Source organism: Lissotriton helveticus, chromosome 8 (assembly GCF_964261635.1).
Source record: "Lissotriton helveticus chromosome 8, aLisHel1.1, whole genome shotgun sequence".
Classification (NCBI taxonomy): Eukaryota; Metazoa; Chordata; class Amphibia; order Caudata; family Salamandridae; genus Lissotriton; species Lissotriton helveticus.
Window position 1 is genome coordinate 1,407,705,732 of NC_136069.1, and position 21,602 is coordinate 1,407,727,333.

General features: G+C 43.6%; 1 protein-coding gene across 1 annotated transcript in view; it reads right to left on the reverse strand.

Moving 5' to 3' along the window:
- TMPRSS15 (transmembrane serine protease 15) overlaps window positions 1-21,602 on the reverse strand; it is a 1,630,091-nt gene that overhangs the window by 320,444 nt on the left and 1,288,045 nt on the right. The window contains exon 20 of the mRNA XM_078658360.1: window positions 14,583-14,678. Coding sequence (XP_078514486.1) covers window positions 14,583-14,678 — 96 coding nt within the window. The remainder of the gene's footprint in view (window positions 1-14,582; window positions 14,679-21,602) is intronic.

Here is a 21,602-nt window from a genome sequence, read left to right on the forward strand (position 1 = left end):
ACAGAAAACTCAGCACCTCACAGTATTACCAAGCGATGCACTAACACTGTTCAGGTTTAAGCTAGTGTTCTCCTATCATTACCTTGAAAGTATTTGTGTCAACAGGGAACAGTTGTTGTTGTATAACATAAGTTTCATTGTATTTTACAAAATATGCACTAAAGGTGGCCACCATGTATGCATGACCCAGTATTGTTTATTTTTTGGTACACATAATATTGCTGTCCTATGCACAAAGTCCTCAAATGACCATCAACCCAGCGAAGTAATGGACCCCACACAAAGCCATAGCTAGCTAGCTACTCATACTAAACATGCTTTATCCATAATGATGGATGGATGCTAAGGAATTATTAGCATCATTTCAAATATTGATGTATCCAAGGTGTAGGAACACACAATTGTGTACTCCTTAACACTTTAAACATTGATAATGTATTTCAGTTTAGACTGCAATAACACATTAGCAGCAGCATTTACTGCAGGATTGTTTTCTGTTTCAGCCAATGTTACTCCTCAAGTTGTTCCAAATTAAACTACAGTATGTGCCAGAACGTCAAAGACCAGAAAAATGGCAATTTTATTTTTGTGTATTAACAATCCAATAAATGCCATCACCATCAAAATGACTAGAAAGCGGTATTCCCATTTTTATGCCTTTAGATGAAAGGGCCTGTGAGACTTTACAGAAGACACTTACTGCTCCCGGGAAACATGAATGATTGACACTAGATAATCAGACAATATAATTTGCCTGTGTTCTCAATGGCTAACCCTCCATTGAGAAACTGTACCTGGTAATTGTAGATCAGCATCTTGTGATGAGCCCCAATGTACCCTAATATAGGCCTAGGTAGCTGCACAACCTTTTACCTACATTTGTCCTACCTTGCCCTACATAACAGTTCTGGCACTGACCTCTTACCTAGATTAACATCTTCACTGGGCATATAGAGAGAGAAGCTTCCTTGCTGCCACAAGATGCTGAGATTCCTGCACGCAGAAACTCCAGCACACAGTGCTCTGAAATTCCTTGCAGGGTGTCCAACTCGGGACAAGAAGGGGTCCTTCATTCCCTTCCATCAGGTAATGAGGTTGGTTCTACCCTAGTGGGATTCTTGGCTTTACACCCTACATACATGCTAGTTACATTTAGGTACACAAACAGGGTTAGCATTTTAGGAGTATGCACGATTATTACCATGTATTTATATGCTTGCATATATTCACTGTTTTAGCACCATAGTATAATTCTACCTTTTGGTTGTTGCAGCACACATATTTTATACTAGAATGATGCTGGTTCAATAAATACTTATGGAAAACGTTCCCATCGTTTATTCTGTGTATTTCTCTGAGACCAAGTGAGCACAAGCGACTGGGCGAAAAGTAGTACACTGTTTCCATGAGCCCTGAAGAATCAAGGGGTGTCATGTTCGATAGCTGCAAGAGTCTACTCGCCTCTTTGTAAGGTTAAGGGGCTTATGGTGGCACTGTGAGCTAGCTGGTCCAAAGGCTACCTTATCCTTTGGGGGTGTCTGGAATCAGTCTGGACACCAATCCCTTAGTTTATGTTGTCTAAACGTGCAGATCCCATACAGATTTATAGGAACTATATGACAATCTGTATCACTTTGAGAAATAAAATAGTTTGGTGTTTACCACAATGTGTAGGCTTTAAACTGCCAAGGTGATTAGCCTGTTGGTGGATACTGTAAGTCTTTAATGTCTAAGCTTCTTTGTAATAGCCTCTTCTCCTCCAGAGGTGTCAAAGAGCATTCCTCAACTCTGCATTCTTTGAGACAATGAGAGATATTTGAGCAACAACTTTGCTGCTAAATTATTTAACAAATAAAATAAAATACATAAGACACTGGCTTCCCACAGAGGCTGTTTCAATTGTGTTTTATTAGTTAGCAGAAAGATCCAGCAATGGTCAGTAATTATTCAGTATACTATGAAAAGATGAAAATTCACAGTACTTTGTCAGGGAATTTTTGGAGCCGTCGGTGTCTGCAGGTAAAAAACCCAGCAGCTTGAACACCAAAATATAACAAGACCAGGTCATGCCCTGATTAAGTCGATTATCATGCTGTTACAGTGGAGGCCCGGAGCAGTGTTGTTGTGAAACACGTGTTGGCCAATTTATTAGTTGACCTCAAATCTGGCCTGTCTTTGTTAATTTTACCTATGGGGTGGCAGATGGGTAAGTTCTGCTTATTTTCTAGGCCCCTGCTGTCTGATCTTCAGAGCCCTGCATTTTCCCTTTCTGTTTAAAATTAAAAACAGTGTCCATGCTGTCCACCTTTAACAGCATCCCAACTGAAAACGTGTGACAGGCCTACAAAAGTATAAATAATAAGGTACTGTTTTATTGTTTGTAAAAAAAAAAAACACATGCACACTGGATCATCTGGGATATCTTTAGTCAACATCTAGCATATAATCCTGAGCCTGAAGGAATTTAGGAACCTGAGTCTAACTTTGTTGAAGGTCCATCTAATTTAGGTGTGATCTGGTTTACAATAAAGATTTCCATCTCTGCACAGCTTCTTTTTCATAGTTTTTTCTATATGATAGATGATGTCCTTTACGTGTAGGCTTCTGATTCATGACTCTTCTGTGGCTCTGAAGAACAGGCAGCGGGTTTGCTCTATTGTAAATCATTTGCAAAAAGTGCCAGTAGAATGACTCTATTCATGTGTCCTTGCCTATTCAAGTTTGCCCAGGCCATCAGAATTGTATCCAATAGTCCTATTCGTCTGTCTGTTGTTTAAGTAAAGTGATGGGTTTTGAAAATTAATCTGATCCAAGAAGCTAGAAAATCACTCCTCAATTCACCATTTCTCACCACATCAATACAGCATTTGTTTTTATCATGTGACTAATTACTCGTGTGGTTGACGGTTCTATCAAACTTCAGAATCAAGACCCCTACATTGCTCATTTTTGGTTTGATTACTGATGTAGATAACCACCTTCCCTATATTTACTGGACCAGTTTTCCTTTGTTTCTTGTAGTAATACTGACAATTTGTAAATGTTAGATGCTTTGATAGTTGGGTGGTGTGTTCTAAGACATTGGTTTGCAGCCCACAGAATGCACTCTGTATGGTATATTAAATATTGACAGGATTCAAGTTAGATGACAGATCCTTAGGGGCTGGATGAGCTTGAGAGCAGTCAATGGAGTATGACAAAGAAACTCTAGACTGCTGTTCGGGACTGAAAGAAACGCACATTTCCTAGGTTGGGGTCATGAAGGGTAGAGCCGTTTTTTGGTCATTTAGGGATTCAGGGGCAGATGTACGACCGTTTTGCGGTAGCAAACGGGAATTCAGGCCCGTTGGCGACTGCAAAATTGTGTCTGCCCTATGCACAAACCATATTTTGCGAGTCGATAACCTATTACTGACTCGCAAAACATGGTTTCCGACTCGCTATTAGGAAGGGGTGTGCCAAGGACATGCCTTCCTAATAGCGAGTCTCAATGTAATGTATGATTGTTTTGCGACCGCATTTTCGGCTGCAAAATATTTGAAGTTTACCACCTACTACAAGTAGGAGGTAAACCACTCGCAAATTGAAAGGGGTCCGCAGGGGACCCCTTCACCATTGTGAATGGGTGCAAAGATATTTTTTAAGAGCAAGCAGTGGTCACAGGGACCACTACCTGCCCTTAAAAAATTAAACAGAAAAGTTTCTTTTTTTTCAAAAATGCATTCTGTGTTCCTTTAAGAAAAACGGCAATGCATTAAAAAAATGCTTTATTTAAAAAGCAGTCCCAGACATGATGGTCTGCTGACGCCAGCAGGCCCCCATCCCTGGGAAAGCTAGTCATTCCCAATGGGAACGCAAATTGCGCTTGCCTCATGAATAATAATGAGGCATGCAATTTGCAACCCCATGAGGAATCACAAACAGTGTCTGAGACACTGTTGTACATTCACTTTTGCAAGTCACAAATTATGAGTCGCAATTCAACGCAATTTGCAACTCGCAACTCGCAAAAGTGAGTGGTCGTGCACCTGGTCCTTGGTCCAGTGCAGCATGTTGCATTGTTCAATCAATCAATCAATCATTACATTTGTAGAGCGCACTACATACCCATGAGGGTCTCAAGGCGCTGGGGGGGGGCTGCTACTGATCGAAAAGCCAGGTATTGAGAAGTCTCCTGAAGGCCAGTAGGTCCTTGGTCTGTCGTAGGTCAGTAGGGAGAGTGTTCCAAGTCTTGGCGGCGAGGTAGGAGAAGGATCTGCAGCCGGCGGTGGTTTTCCAGATGTGTGGAATTGTGGCGAGGTTGGCAGAGCGGAGGCTGCGGGTGGGGGTGTAGAGGCTGAGTCGGTCGTTGAGGTATGCCGGTCCGGCGTTGTGTAGGGCTTTGTGTGCGTGGATGAGATGTTTAAAGGTGATCATCTTGTCGACGGGGAGCCAATGCATGCCTCTCAGGTGGGGTGTGATGTGGCTGTGTCGGGGGACGTCGAGGATCAGTCGTGTCGAGGCGTTCTGGATGCGTTGCAGCCGACTCAGGAGATTAGTTGTTGAGTTGACTTTCCATTTCTCACTTTAGTTTTCACCTGTTTGTTGTTTTTCATTTATGATTCTCTCAGTTCAACTCTTTTATTGCAGGTTGGGCTGTGTCTTGTCTCACTGCTTGTATAGTTTTACCTGTGTATGTTTGGACCGGATTCCAGGATGACCATTGCCTCATCATCACAAAGTTTGCTGCTGAAGCCGCTAAGCCTTGCTTCAGTTGTTATTTATTCTTGCTGTTGATGGTATCTTATAGTTACTGTATGCCCCCTGTCAGTTGGTGATATTTGTTAGCTATTGTATACATCAAGAAAGAGTGTTGCCAACCCAAGAAACTGACAAACATATTCATGAGTGAGCTCCTGTCCCAATATTCTCTCTCTCATTCCATACTATGTTTATCCCCCGGTTTTTATGTCTGGTGTTGCATTCCATCTTGGTCACGAACACATATCTGCAACTCTGAAACCTGGCAAATATGAACGCAAACTTTCATATACACATGTGGAAATATTTGGAAGTGGTTTTGAATACTGTCGATTGAGCCATGTAATTATGCTCATCCAAAAACTGCAATATTTATTTAGTCTCTTACCCTTCACTGATATTGATTATGACATTGGATGATCTTAGGTTTCATGCAAATGAGGAATATCATTATTGATATGCAACACAGTATGGTTAGACCACCAAGATAATGCAGTAGACGTAATTCAAATAAAAGGTCACTCTTTAAATTGCACCGTAAGAATAGAGGTCTGCAGGCATTGACGTTGGCTTCCAAACTATATATTTATATGAAACATTACTTGCCCACACTAAGGTGATTGCTTTTCCCCCCTGAAAACTCTCATGAAACTAAGAACATGCTAGCCAATTCTATTGAGTCCCTCCTCAGTCCCTTATTGTAGACATTGTGAAGCTAGAGACACAGAAGCAGAGAAGTCCTCGTGGATTGGTAGGTGGGTTCAAAGCCAAGCAGTATTGAGGCAATAGCAGAATCAGACCCCAGGAAGCTGACTGAACTTGGCTATTGTGTGTGAATGCAGTGATATATACTCCCTTCTATTCACCAGGGCACTGCTATACTGCAAAGGGTCTGAGAAGGTACATTGTATAGGTCGGAGGCTGGAGTGAACCATTCTGGTCTCCCAGGTCACTAAGAGGAAGTTGACATAAATTGAGACCAGTAATATTCTGGGAGAGGTGTGGTGAAGTGGCCAGAGCGGCTGACTCTGGAGCGTAGGGTTCGCGGTTTGATCCCTGACGGCAGCTCAGCTCAACATCATGTAACTCTGGGTAATAGCTCACTCAATGTCCCCGACAGCCCCCTGCACCTTGAACTCCTCAAGGGGGTGATATGTTTGCACTTTACAAATAGTGCCCAGTATCAGATTTTGCTCAAAGGTGTTCAGAACGAATGAATGGAATGCAGCACCAGAGCTCAGGTCAGTCAAGCATTATTTGCGATGAGAATACATTTTACAACATTTGGTGCAGCTGCATTAATTCTGCTACTGGGGTCTGAGAACTGTGCGGTCAGTTATCCCCTAGCTGTTTTTGAGGCTCCTGCATATGTTTTGGTAGCACGACTGACCTTGGAAGCTTGGGGCCTCATTTATGAGGCAGTGCGTCACTTTTACGCCGCTGGTGCGTCACTTTTTGTGACGCACCAGTGGTGTGAAAAAATGCGCCTTGTTGCGCCATATTTACAAAGTGACGCATCTAGGTAGATGCGTCACTTTGTAAACCCCTGCGCCACATTATACCTGCGCCAGGTATAATGTATGCAGAGGGGCGTATTGATACAAGAAAGGGTTGTAGAAGTGACACAGTGAAATCTATGAGATTTCACTGCACCACTTCTAGGACACAAATGCGTCAATTTCTTACGCCTGCCTCACAGCAGGCGTAAGACTGACGCAGGCCCTTTCACATGGGGCTGGCCCCATGTGAAAGGATACATTGCTGGAGTTGCGTCACTTTTGTGACACACTACAGCAATGCGTCACTTTTGCGCCATACAGATACGTCAGAAATACTGACATATCTGTAACTCCTTGCGCAATGATACGTCATACTGTAAATATGTCGCATCACTGGTGTCGCAAGGAGGGCGCAGTGAAAAGTGACGCATCGCTGTTTTCACGCAGCGATGCGTCACTTTTCATAAATGAGGCCCCTGGTGGTTAGGCGTTGTGAGGTGATGCATACACTCCGATCAATGCACATTTTGTCTGATAATGAGAGAGTAGCAGTTTTGTAGGGCGAGTACAGTGGTTTGCATCCTGTTTAAGCAACTATATACTTCTAATAAAGTGATAAAGATTTTTACACTGTGCAGTGTTTTAAGAATCTCATGAAAAGTGAATTCAGGCTCAGCCAATGAATAATTTAACGCATCTCAGAGCATACACTACAGTCGAGGGTCCAATAAAGCTCACATAATTGCAACACTTAACTAAATAATTTATTGACTCAATGTTTCTAACTTACATGGAAAATACACCTTAAAAGCGAAACATAAATCGATGCATCCGTTCTCGTGCGCGCCCGGCACATCATGAAACTGGCAGGCAGTGTGGTAATCCTCCTGTCTGCAGCCCTGCTCCGGCTTCCTGCTCATTTATATTCTTACGCAGGCAAGGATGGGGACAAATAAAGCAGCGGCATCATGCGCGCGCCTCTTCTGTAGTCGGGCCTTCTTTTCCCCTGGCGCAGCGCTCAAACGGATTGTAAACAAGGGCAATGCAGATCAGTGGCAACAACAAGACAATTCCCCTTGCACGGGGCTGTGTCTCGCTGTTTAGCGTGATCTACTGCGTCGGCACATTGCCTTCTGTTTATCATTAAATCCGAATCTATTCTCAGCAAGGGCAACTAATCATGCTGAACTCTGATGGATCCTTCAGTCTCATCATGTGCATTCTACAACAGACAAGATTAGTGGCTGGGGATGCGGTCTCCTGCATCACGATGAGATGCTCAATTACTGATCCGAGAATTGAGGGTGATTGAGAACACGCAGGATATTCAGAACTGTGAGCGGCTCGTCCCACTCTCATTACAGCAACACCTGAATTTGCTAAAAAATGCATGATAACCGGAAGCAATAATGAATTACTCTGCGAGTCATAAGCTCTGCCTAAGCCCCCACCTCCATGTCTAAGTCTAAGGATTGCGCTGGGGGGCTTAGAAGTGCAAATCACAGGATTTGACATTTTGTATTGAGCGATGCAAGCATCTATTTTTTATGTGTCGACAATAGAAACTGACAGTCTTGCTGGGAGATGCGTAGATATGAAACTTGGAAATGCATATGACTTTTAAATTGAATTCATGTGTTGAAAATGATCAGGTTATCTTTCCAGATGTAGTCTTCTGCATTGGATACAACGACCTTGATTACAAGTGGCTCATTATATTCCAACATTTGTGCAGCCCCTGTTCAATAGCATGCAACAGTTCCATTTTACCCATGATACATTTCGACACCTCAAACCTGCTGCAATTTACAAGGTGAAAAAAAGCCCTGGTAAGTATAGAATCAAGTGAATTAACCTCTTCGATGCTCATGACGAGCGCAGCTCGTCATGAGCGTAACGTGCGCTACGCGGATGACGAGCTGAGCTCGTCATGTAACGAGCGATTATCAAAATCGCAGCGCGCAGCGAGAAAACCGCTAGCACGCATGCGGTTAAGGTGCAGGAATCCCCCAATATACATATGATGCCCGATTTTCAGAGGGACTCTAATATTTGCATTATTTATTGTCTCTCATAAATACTGCACCAATAAGGAAGGGCTCATAATCGAGGTCAATATCTTGGTTCAAAATAAATGAATTCGTCTATTCAATAATTACAAATTTGCTGCAGAATTCTATTGATGGTTTTACAGGAAATACAAGAAACATGGGGGCATATTACCAAGGGCCTTATCGCCGCTTTAGCGGGAATTTTTCCCGCTAAAGCGGCGATAATTTAATCACCCTATTACCTATTTAGCGACAGCTAGTAGGAGATAGCGATCATCTTGGGGCCCACTTTGCATGTCAGCGATATTTATCGCTAATGACATGCAAAGTGGGCGTGCCAAGTTGTTAGCGTCTGGAAACAATCGCTAACATCGCTATCTCCTATTACCTACAAAGGCGTACTTTTGGAAATATTCGCGCTAAGCGCGAATATCTCCAAAAGCTAACACCTGCCCAGAGCAGTTCTTAGCCATGTTAGCCAATGGTAGGTGGATAACATGGCTAAGAGCATTAGCTCGGTAATGCATGAATATCGCTGACTTTTTAGCGATATTCATGCATTACGGCCGATTTTTATCGCTTTTGAGATAAACCTTGATAATAGCAAGGTTTATCTGCGATAAAAATTGGCGGAGCTTGGCGATAATAATATTGCCGCTAACCGTGTTAAGCGATAAATATCGCTTAATCTTGGTAATATGCCCCAAGATCATCTTAGAGGGACATGCAATGAAAAGAGAAGAGGGTGCCCAAAAGGGCTAAAGTAGGGATTCAATTGTTTCTTTTTTGTGGAATCTTGTTGGAAGAGGACAGTGAGATCAGTAGCATGAAATTACTGTAGGTGCAGTTCACTTTTCCAGTCAGTTTTAAAGGTTAGGGGTTCACAAAAAGATGATGTATTTAATTTTCTCTATGCTTATGCTTGGACTCTTCAAGTTTACATAATTAAAATGGGATATCCCCCTTTATCTCTTTTGTGTAGGCATGGCCACTACTAAGCACTTTGAGCCTGATTTAGATCTTTACGGCAGCATTATTCCGTTACACAGGTGATGGATATCTCGTTCGCGGAATCAATAATCCCATAGGATGTAATGGGATGTATATTTCAGCGGACGGAATATCCTTCACTGTTGTGACAGAGTAACCCGTCCACCAGACCTAAATCAGGCGCTTAGTACACATTCACCTTAAAGGACGTGTCCTACGGCAGCACATCAACTATTCAGGGAGGAAGGACATTCAGCCCATGGCAACTGAATATACGTGAGATATAGGAACCACAGAGGCCCCTCTTCACCTTATGCAAAGGGCCACATAATTTTGCCTTACACCACTGGACGTATCAGTCAATCGCATACTCTGCAATCAGAATCAACATCAAGAATTCCTGTTTGGAAAAATTAAGTATACTATTGTTTTGAAAAATGGTAATTAGACAAAACAATCAAATAATGTAGAGGGATGTGGATCGCACAGGCTTGTATTAAAACCTGCTTTTAGAGATATGTATACTACATGCATGAACCATTTTTCCAAAGCTACAATGTGGAGCTGGTGAGAAGGGCAAATCTCCACAGTCTGTAAGCATTAGCAGTGGGGTCACGCGGGGTAGCACATATAAAACTGTAGGAATGCCTAGACTGGACAATGAAGGCCAGACACATAGACATTTTAAGACATGGACAAAGTGGACCCATAACTCCCAGAAGACTATCTGACGAAGTGACCGTCAGCAGTCACACCACAGTAATAATGTGCATAAAAAAGCTCATACCCACTCAGAGAAGCCCAATCTGCTAACCCTCAATGATTTCGCAGCTACCCACAAATTGATAATAAATCATGGCAACACTGATTTAAGGTGGGGCTAGTAAGACCGGTTAGTGAACTGACTGCAAGACCGGTTAGTGAACTGACTGCCAGAGCGTCCGCCTCCCACCGTTCCGTTCCAAGACCACCGAGATCATTTGCGGCTTTCCACAGGGATCTTCCCTCAGCCCGACGCTGTTCAATATCTACCTTGCCCCACTCGCCCACGTCACACGACAACATAGCCTCAACATAATTTCCTACGCCGACGACACCCAGGTGATCATATCCCTCACCGAAGACCCCCACACCACCAAAGCCAACCTCCACAGAGGAATGAAGGCCATCGCCGTATGGATAAAGGACAGCAGGCTGAAGCTGAAATGAGACAAGACGGAGGTCTTCATCCTCGGCCCCACCCCCTCAGCCTGGGACGACTGCTGGTGGCCAACATCGCTAGGAACAGCCCCAGAACCCATCGACCATGCACGTAACCTCTGGGTCATCCTCAACTCCGCCCTCTCCATGACCAAGCAGGTCAACGCCGTCTCCGCTTCCTGCTTCAACACCCTCCAAATGCTCAGCAGGATCTTCAAATGAATCCCCTCCGACACGAGAAAAACCGTCACCCAGGCCGTCGTCACCAGCAGGCTGGACTACGGGAATGCCCTCTATGCAGGAACAACAACCAAGCTCCTAAGAAGGCTGCAACGCATCCAGAACACCTCGGCACGACTGATCCTCGACGTCCCCTGACTCAGCCACATCACACCCCACCTGAGAGGCCTGCATTGGCTCCCTGTCAACAACAGGATCACCTTCAAACTCCTCATCTACGCACACAAAGCCCTACACAATGCCGGACCAGCATACCTCAACGACCGACTCAGCTTCTACACCCCAACCCGCAGCCTCTGCTCTGCCAACCTCACCCTCGCCACAGTTCCACGCGTCTGGAAAACCACTGCCGGCGGCAGATCCTTCTCCTACCTCGGCGCCAAGACCTGGAACACTCTCCCTACCAGCCTCCGACAGACCCAGGACCTGCTGGCCTTCAGAAGACTTCTCAAGACCTGGCTTTTGAATCAGTAGCAGCCCCCTCCCCCCCCCAGTGCCTTGAGACCCACACGGGTATGTAGCGCGCTTTACAAATGAAATGATTGATTGAATGATTGATGGAGGCCCTCAATTTAGGTACCCCAAGGCACAGTCAATGGCCAAACTTTCATAGAGCTCTTCTCCTTTCCTAATGTCTCCAATTTCCTTATTAGATCAGTTTTAAAGATGATCAAGCAACAGCCACTAAAATAGAATTTCATAAATCAATTTTAACATTCTTTCACTCTAGTCAGTCATCCACAGAGGTCACCAGCGTCTGTCCCTTCAGTGAGTTCATCAACACCCATGGATACCCTTGACACTGTGGAAGAAGAGTCACTAGAAAGGGGTGGAGCTGTGACTGAACTACCAGATGTGAAAATATTAGATACATAAGTTGCAGACAGCTATCCCCAGAAAGAGGACACTCTGCCACCCCAGTTAAGCTATGTGAGCCCAAAGCATTCATTTAATTTAGATAGGAACATGCAGAGGAGGAGAAGGAGAATGGCTATTGGAACTGGGAAAATACAGTATTACCCTTGAAAGCCTTTACTGCTCACCAGTGCTTAAAGTGCATGTGCTTCTCGCCTAAACATGTTGACATGGGTGTATATCTGATTGGCATATTTAGTTTACCTGTAAACCCCTTGTAAATTGGTATACCATGTACCCAGGGCATGTTTACTAAATGCTCCTAGTGGGCCTGAAGCACTGGTTGTGTGACACACACAAGTAGCCTTTCAAAACTGTCTCAGGCCTGCCACTGCAGGGCCTACATGTATAGTTTACTGACACTTCGACTTGGCATTTAAAACCACTTGCCAAGCCTTACACTCTCCTTGTATTACACATAGGCCACCCCTGTGGTAGGCTCTAAGTGACACTAAGGGCAGTGTGCCGTGTAACTAAAAGGCAGAACATGTACTTTTAACCCCTCCCATGCTCATGACTAGCTGAGCTCATCATGAGCCACGGCGCTCCGGTGCTCATGACGAGCTCGTCATGCCCCGTGGAACGCTTAGGTGCGGGGAGAATTCCCCTGCTGTGCTGAGCATTCCACGGGAGCCGGTGCACCTGTGACGAGCTCAGCTCGTCATAAGCACAGGAGCGCCGTGGATCATGATGAGCGGAGCTCGTCATGAGCATGGGGGCACTGTGTGCGCCCCCTCCCCCCCAGCACAGCGGGGGAATTACCCCCGCAGCGAAGGGGCTAAGTTTTACAAGACCTGGTAGTGACAAACAGCTACATTCATTTTCCCTGCTGTGAGGCCTACTCCTTCCATATGCTAGCATTGGGGATTCTTTAAAACACCTTTTAAGCTGTAATTCCTGATTGGAAAGGAGTAGCTGATTCATGTTTATATCTTTTGAATGGTGGTTATAAATCCTCTTTAGTGGTTAGAAATACCACTTTTAGAAAGTGGGCATTTCTCTGCTCTTAACTTTGTTCTGTGTGCCTGGACAAGGACTGGACCCTCTCACATAAACCTAGAGTGAGTCCAAAGGCCTCCTGGCTTGTCTCCTATTTTCCAAAGTTTCAGGGACACAAAAGACTTCCTGAAATCCTGCTGGCGCTGTTGGACTCTGCCATCTGTGAATCCTACCCTTGCCTGAGGTGCCTTCTCCAGTCCAGGACCTCAGAAGTGGGCTCTACATCTGATTTCTGCAAAAAACTAAGATCTATGACAATTTAGAAGCGGCTTGACGACAAAGCTTTGTATTCACTTCAATGGAGCTCAAAGATGAAGACGAATTAGACTCTGTTGACAAAAGCTCCATCCAAGGTATTTCCTTAGAGGGACCTGTCTGGGTCCCGTAGCTGGCCTGCACTCTATCGGACCCGATCCGAACCTAGACATTGGATTAGTCCTTTCCGACCTCAAGTAACCTTTTGATCACAACCACGAGTGACTTCTGAGCATTATTTTTGGTTTATTCTTTAGAAATTCATATCTCGACTTTTACTTTTTCCATTTTTGTCGTTTATCTCTATTTTTCAAAACTTGTGTGAAGACTTGTTTGTGGTGTTTTCATAGAGTTACTGTAATTTAAGTGTTTCACAAATACTTTACAAATTGCCTCTTGAGTTAAGCCTGACTGCTCTATGCCAAGCTACCAAAAAGTGGGCACAGGCTAATTTAAGGTCTATATCAGACTTACCCTGACTAGACTCGTGGTCCCTACTTGGACAGGGTGAAACCTCTGCCAACTGAAGACCCCATTTCTAACAAACTCTCACAATTAACAGTTAGCAAACGGACAGAGGATGAAGACAGCTATCACAGATGATATCATTCCCCAGTTCCAGGAAATCGATTCATGGGTGGCCATGAAAGATAAAATCCTGTTCCCACTATCATGTAGCAAGAGTGCCAGTGGCTTCCAGATGTGGATCAGAATCAAGGAGTGGGGTACATTTTGCCAATTTCGTGGACTGTGAGCTTATGCAGAGAGGGCATTGATGATGATATCCAATTAGAGAGTGGCACTAATCAAGGAAAGGGATTCAATGAGAACATATGCAATTGTGACAGTCAGAGGCAATGGATTTAAGCAATGTTTACTGACTGAACAATATTTTACTCTTGCTGTTCTCATAAGATATGTTTATTCTAGAACAGTTCAATATTGCTTTATGGACAACAGTTATTTGGCAGTGTGTTTATTTTTAAGAGCTCTCAGATGGAGTGAGTGAAATCCAGATTCTTTGCAGCTTCGTATTGTGTACTTCTTTAGAGATTTTTTTACACCCCAAGAGATTTAGGTTTTGGTTCGACATGGTGTGTGAATGTATAGGTATATGGGTGTTAGCGATGGTCAGGAAAGTGAAGTTGGAATGGCCAAAAACCTGTCATTATTTTTTACTGGAGTTTGGGTTAAAGCAGACAGGACTTGGTGAATGATGTCAATGAATTTTCAAAGGAGCTAGAGTTATTTTAACCTATTTAGGCTGCCATGTTCAGTAGATCATTAGGATATGAGTGGTTAAATTGGAAAACCTGAAAGCCCTTATAAAGGAATAGCATGTTGGCAAGACAGCGTGGGAGAAGCACACAGTAAGTAATCCAGGCTGTTTTAAATACTGTGGCTTAACGGATAAAGGCGTAACAATTATACAGACAAGTAACTATTTCAACAGTGTTACAGAACATTAAAACATTGGGGGATAACAAACAATGAGCAATTCAAGATTTCAATAGGCCTCTTTTATAACAATTAAGACTATATTTAAAAGCTTATAGAAATGGATGCTGGTCATTGTCTTTGCTGTGGGCACCTTAAGTATATTAAGTCATGCAATAGAAGGATTGGCAATATTTGTTATTCGGAAGCTTTAATGAAAGCTTTGTTGTGTCTCATTTCAAGATAGGTTTCTTACCTTGGTGTAAATGTAAGACTGCCATTCTCTGCCAAGCTTACTGTCAAAAAAGTTCCATTCCTTCCATATATTAGAGGTGAGGTTATATTCGCTGTTCTAAAATAGAAGAAATAGACAAACATTGCTGATTGACCACAAACAGTGCACACACCAAATAAGATCTGAAATTCTGGATACTGTGCTCCCAGATGTCACCACGTCCAACGATTCAAGCACTTAGAAGAAAATAGAAAATATACAGTATAAGGCTGACCGACAGGGCAATCAGGCAGTGCCCGACGGACTGGTTCTACAGGTCAGTGATTGGGCAGGTTTTTGGTTTCTTGTGGGCCTATTTTATGATCTGCAGGAACGGTTTTTACTGATGATTTTACTGATATTAATAAAACATTGCCCGCAGCAAGCTCAAATTTATGCAGTCTTCCATACTTTGCAAAACACTTCTACCGCGTATCTCTACAAGTTTAAAACTGCCCTGATTTACTAATGGTTGCCACTTTTATTTTTTGTGCCTAGGCCTATTTTCTGTCCCAGTCCGACCATGCATATACATTAACCAGAATCAATTTTAAATTAGCAAAGAAGCACTCAATTGTGAACATGTACCGGTGAATACACTAGATAGTTTGGATCAGGCATACTGTAATTACAGCGATTGCCATTCCAACTTCAAACGTGTGAACCCCAGTAGCAGCAACAATACAGCCTCTAGGCTGAGATATCAACAGTTGTGACTTTATGTTCATAGATGTCCAATCATCATATATATCCAATGTGCAGAGTTGAAAAATTCCATTTTGAATGTAGCCATAATAACAAAATGTTCAATGGCATTAAATGTTGCTGTATATAAAGTTTGCCCTATTTATGACTGGGCCACTACTCTGATTATTTGTGCCCAGGTCTACCCTGCAAGGCATACCGAACCAAGGAAAAGAACACAAATAAAAATCTTGAAATATAAGTAGGAAGCTCCTTGCCTCACTGGCATTTGCACTGTAGACACAGTCATCCCCTCCAGGCAAGTGGTGGTTTGTAAATAAAGTTGGGGCGGTCCTCCGCCAGTTGGGCTTTCACGATGGATTCTGTCCACCTGGCAGCCTCAGATGAAACCTGCCATACTATAGATCAGCCCTACATTAGTTTCTAACAATTTTTAACTAGTAGTCAACAGTGTACACATCTATTGTTGCACTGGGTGTATTACACTACTAATGCAATAATCCATATCACTATGGTAGACACTTATGTTTAGGTACACACAGTGCAGGCCTAGACTGTACACCCATTCCAAAATCAAATCCAGCTCTCCATAGTGGATGCACTAGCACAGCCAGTTAGCACAACTGTAACAGACAAAACAGCAGCATGTGTACCTGCTTCTCAGTGCTTCTCAGTGCATCTTTACTACTCTGTCAAAAGCACTTAAACAAACCTCTGTAGTTAGCGAGTTTGCTTAGGTGCGACAGAGAAAGCAACTTGCTTTCTAAATCAGTGTACAGCCATGGTCTTCACACACATGCACGCACACCCCCCCCAGCACATACACACACGCACTCACCCACACACATACACACACACACACACAAACGCAGTGGAAAATGGGTGCAGGCTTTAGCTGGTTAAACGTAGAAGCATTTGTTGGAATCCTTAATAAGAAAAAAGAACCAGTACAGCAACACACAAAAACAATACAATTACAATAGTGTATTAAAATAACAATAACACACCACAGCTACAGCACAAATACATTAGTGCCATGTAAAATGAGGAGCAGAATAACACATCACAGTAACATACTACAAAAATACAACACAACAATACACGACTCAAGCACAACAACACAAAAGCACAAAGCAACGAGAAACCACAGCACAAGACAAAACACAGTGCAATTGATGACAACACAATAAAACAGACGACAGCTGTTTAGTTGTGCTGTTGTTTTTGCATATTGAAAAGTAATTCTTGCATGAACTACTTCAGGGGGCAGGGAGTGTGTTAGAAGAACATATCATTTTGTGAGCCCAACCAACCAGAACGCAATGGACCAAAGAGAACAACATGAAAACTGCATTCTATTTGCACTATTGAGAGCACGTTTACAGTGTTAAGAGAGTTTCACAGAATAGACCTAGCACACAATATTTGTCAAACCTTAATATGAGCATCTACCAGAATGCTAGAAATCAGTGACCACGTGTATGCAAATCAAAAACAAGCATTTACAATGCAACGGTTTTGCCTTTTGAAAAGTTTGAGCTATTGGCATTGTAAATGACAACATTTATATTTATGTGTTGGTTTTGAAAACAGATAAATAAATGGCATTGTCATTTACAATGCCAATAGCTTCAACCATCAGTCCCAGATTTCACCAACGTTGGTGTAAACACACAGCAAGTGTTTCATTTAAGCCTGCCACGCATGTTCAAGCGACAAATTCAATGTAATCACCAAGGCGCACTTTTTGGCGCTGTCTATCGCTTAGCAGGTATATTGTTCTGCATCAAGACGCCCCCTCAGGCAGGATTGCCGGCTAGAAATAGCTCCCCGTGCAAGAGAGTGTGAGCTGTCACCCAGGTGATGGATCGCTTTGGTATATTGGAAATGTCAGCTGCTTAGACGTGGCCTGCTTGTAGCAACAGTTACTCCATTGGCAGCCACGTGCGCAGATCATGGGGGCCCTCTCGCAGTGCAAAGCATCATGGGAAGGCTTGTAATAGCTTCCTTAATAGTCTGGCGCACAGACCAGAGTCCATCTAGTGTACGTGAGGCTATGAATAATGACGCCCTGCTCAGCTATCTGTCACTGCGTGGAGTTGTAATGCACATTACCACTTCAACAAGTTAGAGTAAGTCTGGGGAGGCGGCCGGCTGCAGACAGCCAGGTGACGTGTATGCTGCAAAACTCAAATCTATGTCCAGCAGGCTTTCCATGCCTCTCTGCCTTTAGGGGGCATGCATATATGGGGTTGGATTAAGAGCATTGTTCAGTGACCGAGCGGTCAGTGCAAAAACAACATTTGCACTGGCTGCACTAGCCTGTCACTACAAATTCTGGTGCAAAACTGCCTGGTCACCAGTCCAAAACTGCTCTGTCAGGGGTGAATTGTTTGGTCCGGTTGCCCCGAGAACTAATTCCACTCTAGGAATCATGCTTTCAGGTTCGGATCGCAGTAAAAACAGTGCCGGGTGCTAACACTACAAAGAGTTAATCACGGCATTGTTGCTTTGTGTGGTCGAGGCTTTTAGAGTCAGGCTCCCTTCAGAAATGATTCTTGGGCTGCACGAGTGCAGTCCACCAAGAGCACCTACCGGAGGCCGGGGAGAGGAGCAGCAAAAGCAGCATCCGCTGGAAGGCGCAGCTCAACATGGCGAGAACGGAGTCCAGGGAAGAGAGAGCCACCAGAGAAGCGGAGCCCATGGAGGAGTAGGCACAGTACTGCAGCGGTCCGTGGACACCCGCAGCAGGCAGCGAGAGATCAGCGCTGCGGACAAACCAAGCCTGACCAGAATGCAGTCGGAGACACAACGAAACACGCAAAGACGAACTGGACTTCCTCCGGCGGCGGTCGGCCTGAAGGAATGACCCCCAAAAAAATAAAAAAATAAAATAAATAAACCACCGCCCACCGCCGCATGACATAGGAAAAGGAGTGGGATGAGTAAAAATCGCGGGAACGCCCACGAATCTGCTCCGGCCATGACGGACAGATGTCTGTTCCAATGGCTAGCCTCCATTTATGAGGGCGGATTCCCAAGCCACATACTGTAAACATTAGATTTCGCCTGCGCGGAAAAGCTGCGCGGTGCGCAGCTTTCGACGAGGCGAAACCTAACAAGTATTATATTTATCTAATAAATGAGTTGGTTAGTTAGTTGTTTACAATCTAACCTCTGATATGGGTCAATACTCTTGGAGAAAGGAACGTTAAACCAGAAATATCAGCTATGTCAGAGAAAACGGTCTTATTTCATAAAAAGCTGATTATGGGAAACTTTAAAAGTCATCTGAAGGACAAGAGAGGCAATTTTGCTCTTTAGTCGACACAAAGACTTATATAAAGTAGGATCAGTTACATAAATGTTTAATTTTCTGCATGAGGTGTTTCTCAATCTTTGTGTAGCAAAATAAAAGGAGCTCCTGCTTCTTGCGCATTTTCTTCCTCTAAATATAATGATTTGGTTTTAGAAATAGACTTGTTGGTTTAGATGCAAGGCTTTATAAACAAAGCAGAAACATTGTCATTGTATTTGTGTTTCAGTGGGTAGCAAGAACAAGTGATTTCGGCCTGGAAACGTGTTCAAAAACATCAGAAAAAGGAAACCAGTTTGGCGGTGGACTCAAAATAGCCTACATTGGTGTGACAAATCATTGAGGCACCCCTACCAGCATTTTTAACCCCTTTGGTGCTGATGACGGCTCCCGGTTGTCATCAGTTACGATGGGCGTGTGCTGTGACGGCTGGGAGCCGTCATGACCACGCCCGCGATCGGAATGTGCCGCACAGGCGCAGAATTCTAGCCGCGGCGGAGGGGTTAAAGTCTAAATGAGAGATAAACAAAGTATGAGTTGCCATTCTCAAGGGTCCAGGAGGCAGCAGATGTGAAATTCGTTTGAGTGATTGAAGGTTTTGCGTTTTTCACTTTTCTGTTGATCAGTCACAATATACACTATAAGGAACCTAGCCAGGGATTGACAGGAATGGTGAGAAACGTATTAGCTTTGTTGAAAAGTGTCAAACCAAACTTGAATATTTTTTTGTGCATGATGAAAAGGAATCTGTTTTTGGGCAAAAAATGAGCCCCCATATCCAAAACGCAGAGCACATCAATGAGGATTTTCAAGGTGGCACTTCCAATGCTGCTGCTGGTACAGAAGACAACATGATAATCAGCGAGAAGCTGCTCTTTGGTCTTATACATGAACATTAGGTGGGCGTGCTTCTCTGAAGAGGCTTTCCACCGATGGGAGAAATGAAAGAGATTGATGATTGAATAAGCCATTAGAGTTGAGTTTTTTTATTTGTCCAGGATGATGGTGAGTTGCTCTGTTTTCAACCAACCAGAGAAGTTGTCCTGGATAGGAGAAGCACTAATCAGGGTGCACCACATTTAAGCATGCACATGTAAGTTAACCTTGATGATGCTCACCGGGAGCAAATCCAAAAAGTAGTTGGTAGATTATGAGTAATAAATGGTTAAGGTAAGTTTTTTGTGCTGATACGGATATAGCTGTTGCTTTAAGTATGAAGTATTTCCTTTAGGGGGGCTGAGTTAGAGGTGAATTTGGCTATCATGAAAATGTTTGCTTATGTGAAGTAAAGACATTTATCACATTGGGAAGCAATACATTAGATAAGAATTTGACAAGTAGAAGTCCATGCCCTGGTGCATGCCCTTGTTACATCTCGCCTAGATTATGGTAACATCCTCTATCTGGGTGCCACAGCTAAATGTTTCAGCAGACTACAGGTTTTGCAGAATGCAGCCCCATGACTAGTTCGTATGCAACCGAGGAGGGCTGCCTCCAAAAGAGCCTTGGACACTCTGCACTGGGTTCCAGTAAGGAAGAGAGTGATGTTTAAGGCACTTTGTATATGCCATCGCATCATCCAGGGCACGGGCCCTTCCTATTTGAGGAATCTTCTCACCTGCTATATACTCAGAGTTGGAATAAACTTCCTCTGAGCCCCCGGATGGAATCATCTGAGTTGAACTTTAAGAAAGATCTTAAAACTCATCTGTTTTCATGCTAATTACATTTTATTGATTTAGGCCGAGGTTTCTCGGCTTTGCTGCCTTCCCACAGCACAAATGTGTCTGGTCCTTTCATGTGATCTTTCAAATCTGTGAAGTTTCCATCACTGCCCATCATCCAATGGATCATCCTATAGTACATATGTTGATATGGTAATGGGTTACGCACAATAATGGGTGGAAATATGGAAGATACCTTAACTCCAGGCAATATGTTGAAGATTGTAGGACAGAAGAATGGCTATGGAACTTTCCCCTCTGCCCAGATATGCACCTACTCGAAAACCATGTTCAATGCTTTCTTGCTATGGTGTGACAGATGCAATTGCAAATGACATAAAAAGTTTTAAAGGTGAGATCATGCATCACATTATTGGTTATGGTGATAGTATTATTTATATCTTCAATATGTGTGTGTTGAAATGTAATAATCTTGTACGTTTAGGTTTGTTCCTTATGGTGTAAATTATGTGACGGCATAAGCACTGCAATTGGCGTGCAAATTATGTTTGCCAGACTGTTGTGTGAATTATGGTTTCCAGTGCTAAACATTAATGGTGAACTTTAGTAGTGGTTTTTCAGTTTTAATTTGTAACCATAAAAGTAATTTAACTGTGATTTTTTAAGTGAATTCCTGAGATTTTTAAACATAACGTAAGGCTTCATAATCAAAGATAACTGTTTAGTGAAAGTATTGTTTTTTTGATTATATATTGCATCCAACTTCTATGAAAGCATCAGTTTACCAACTTCACCTTGCATTTGACTGTGTGCAGTAGGAGCTGACCACAGAACCTGGCTATTGGCTAGCTCCTTCATTAAACATCACGTGGCCTGCCAACCCTCACTGGTAATGGCCTTAATCATTCGCAGTGGGAGATGGCCCTCCACCCTATCCCAGTGGGTAGAACCCCCCAGCTTAACCTTCAGTCGCATACAGTGGAATTTGGCTGCAGGGCCGGACCTTTGGCCAGACACTAGGCCCAATCTGCCATCTGTTGCCATGTCCTCCTGCACATGGCCTTTGGCCTGGTGCAGTAGCAGTGGGACAAAGGATACGCTTGGTGCCTGAAATTGGGTTATTCATTTGAGGGGGATGACATCTCACAACTTAATAAATATAACCTTGTTAAGACAGAAAACAGGGCCTCATATCGATGGCTGAGGGACTGCCACGACAGGCTGTCAGTTGTGGTCCTGCCGCCTCGCAATGCGGTTTCCCCCCACCGTATTATAATGGCGGGGGAAGTGTGGTGG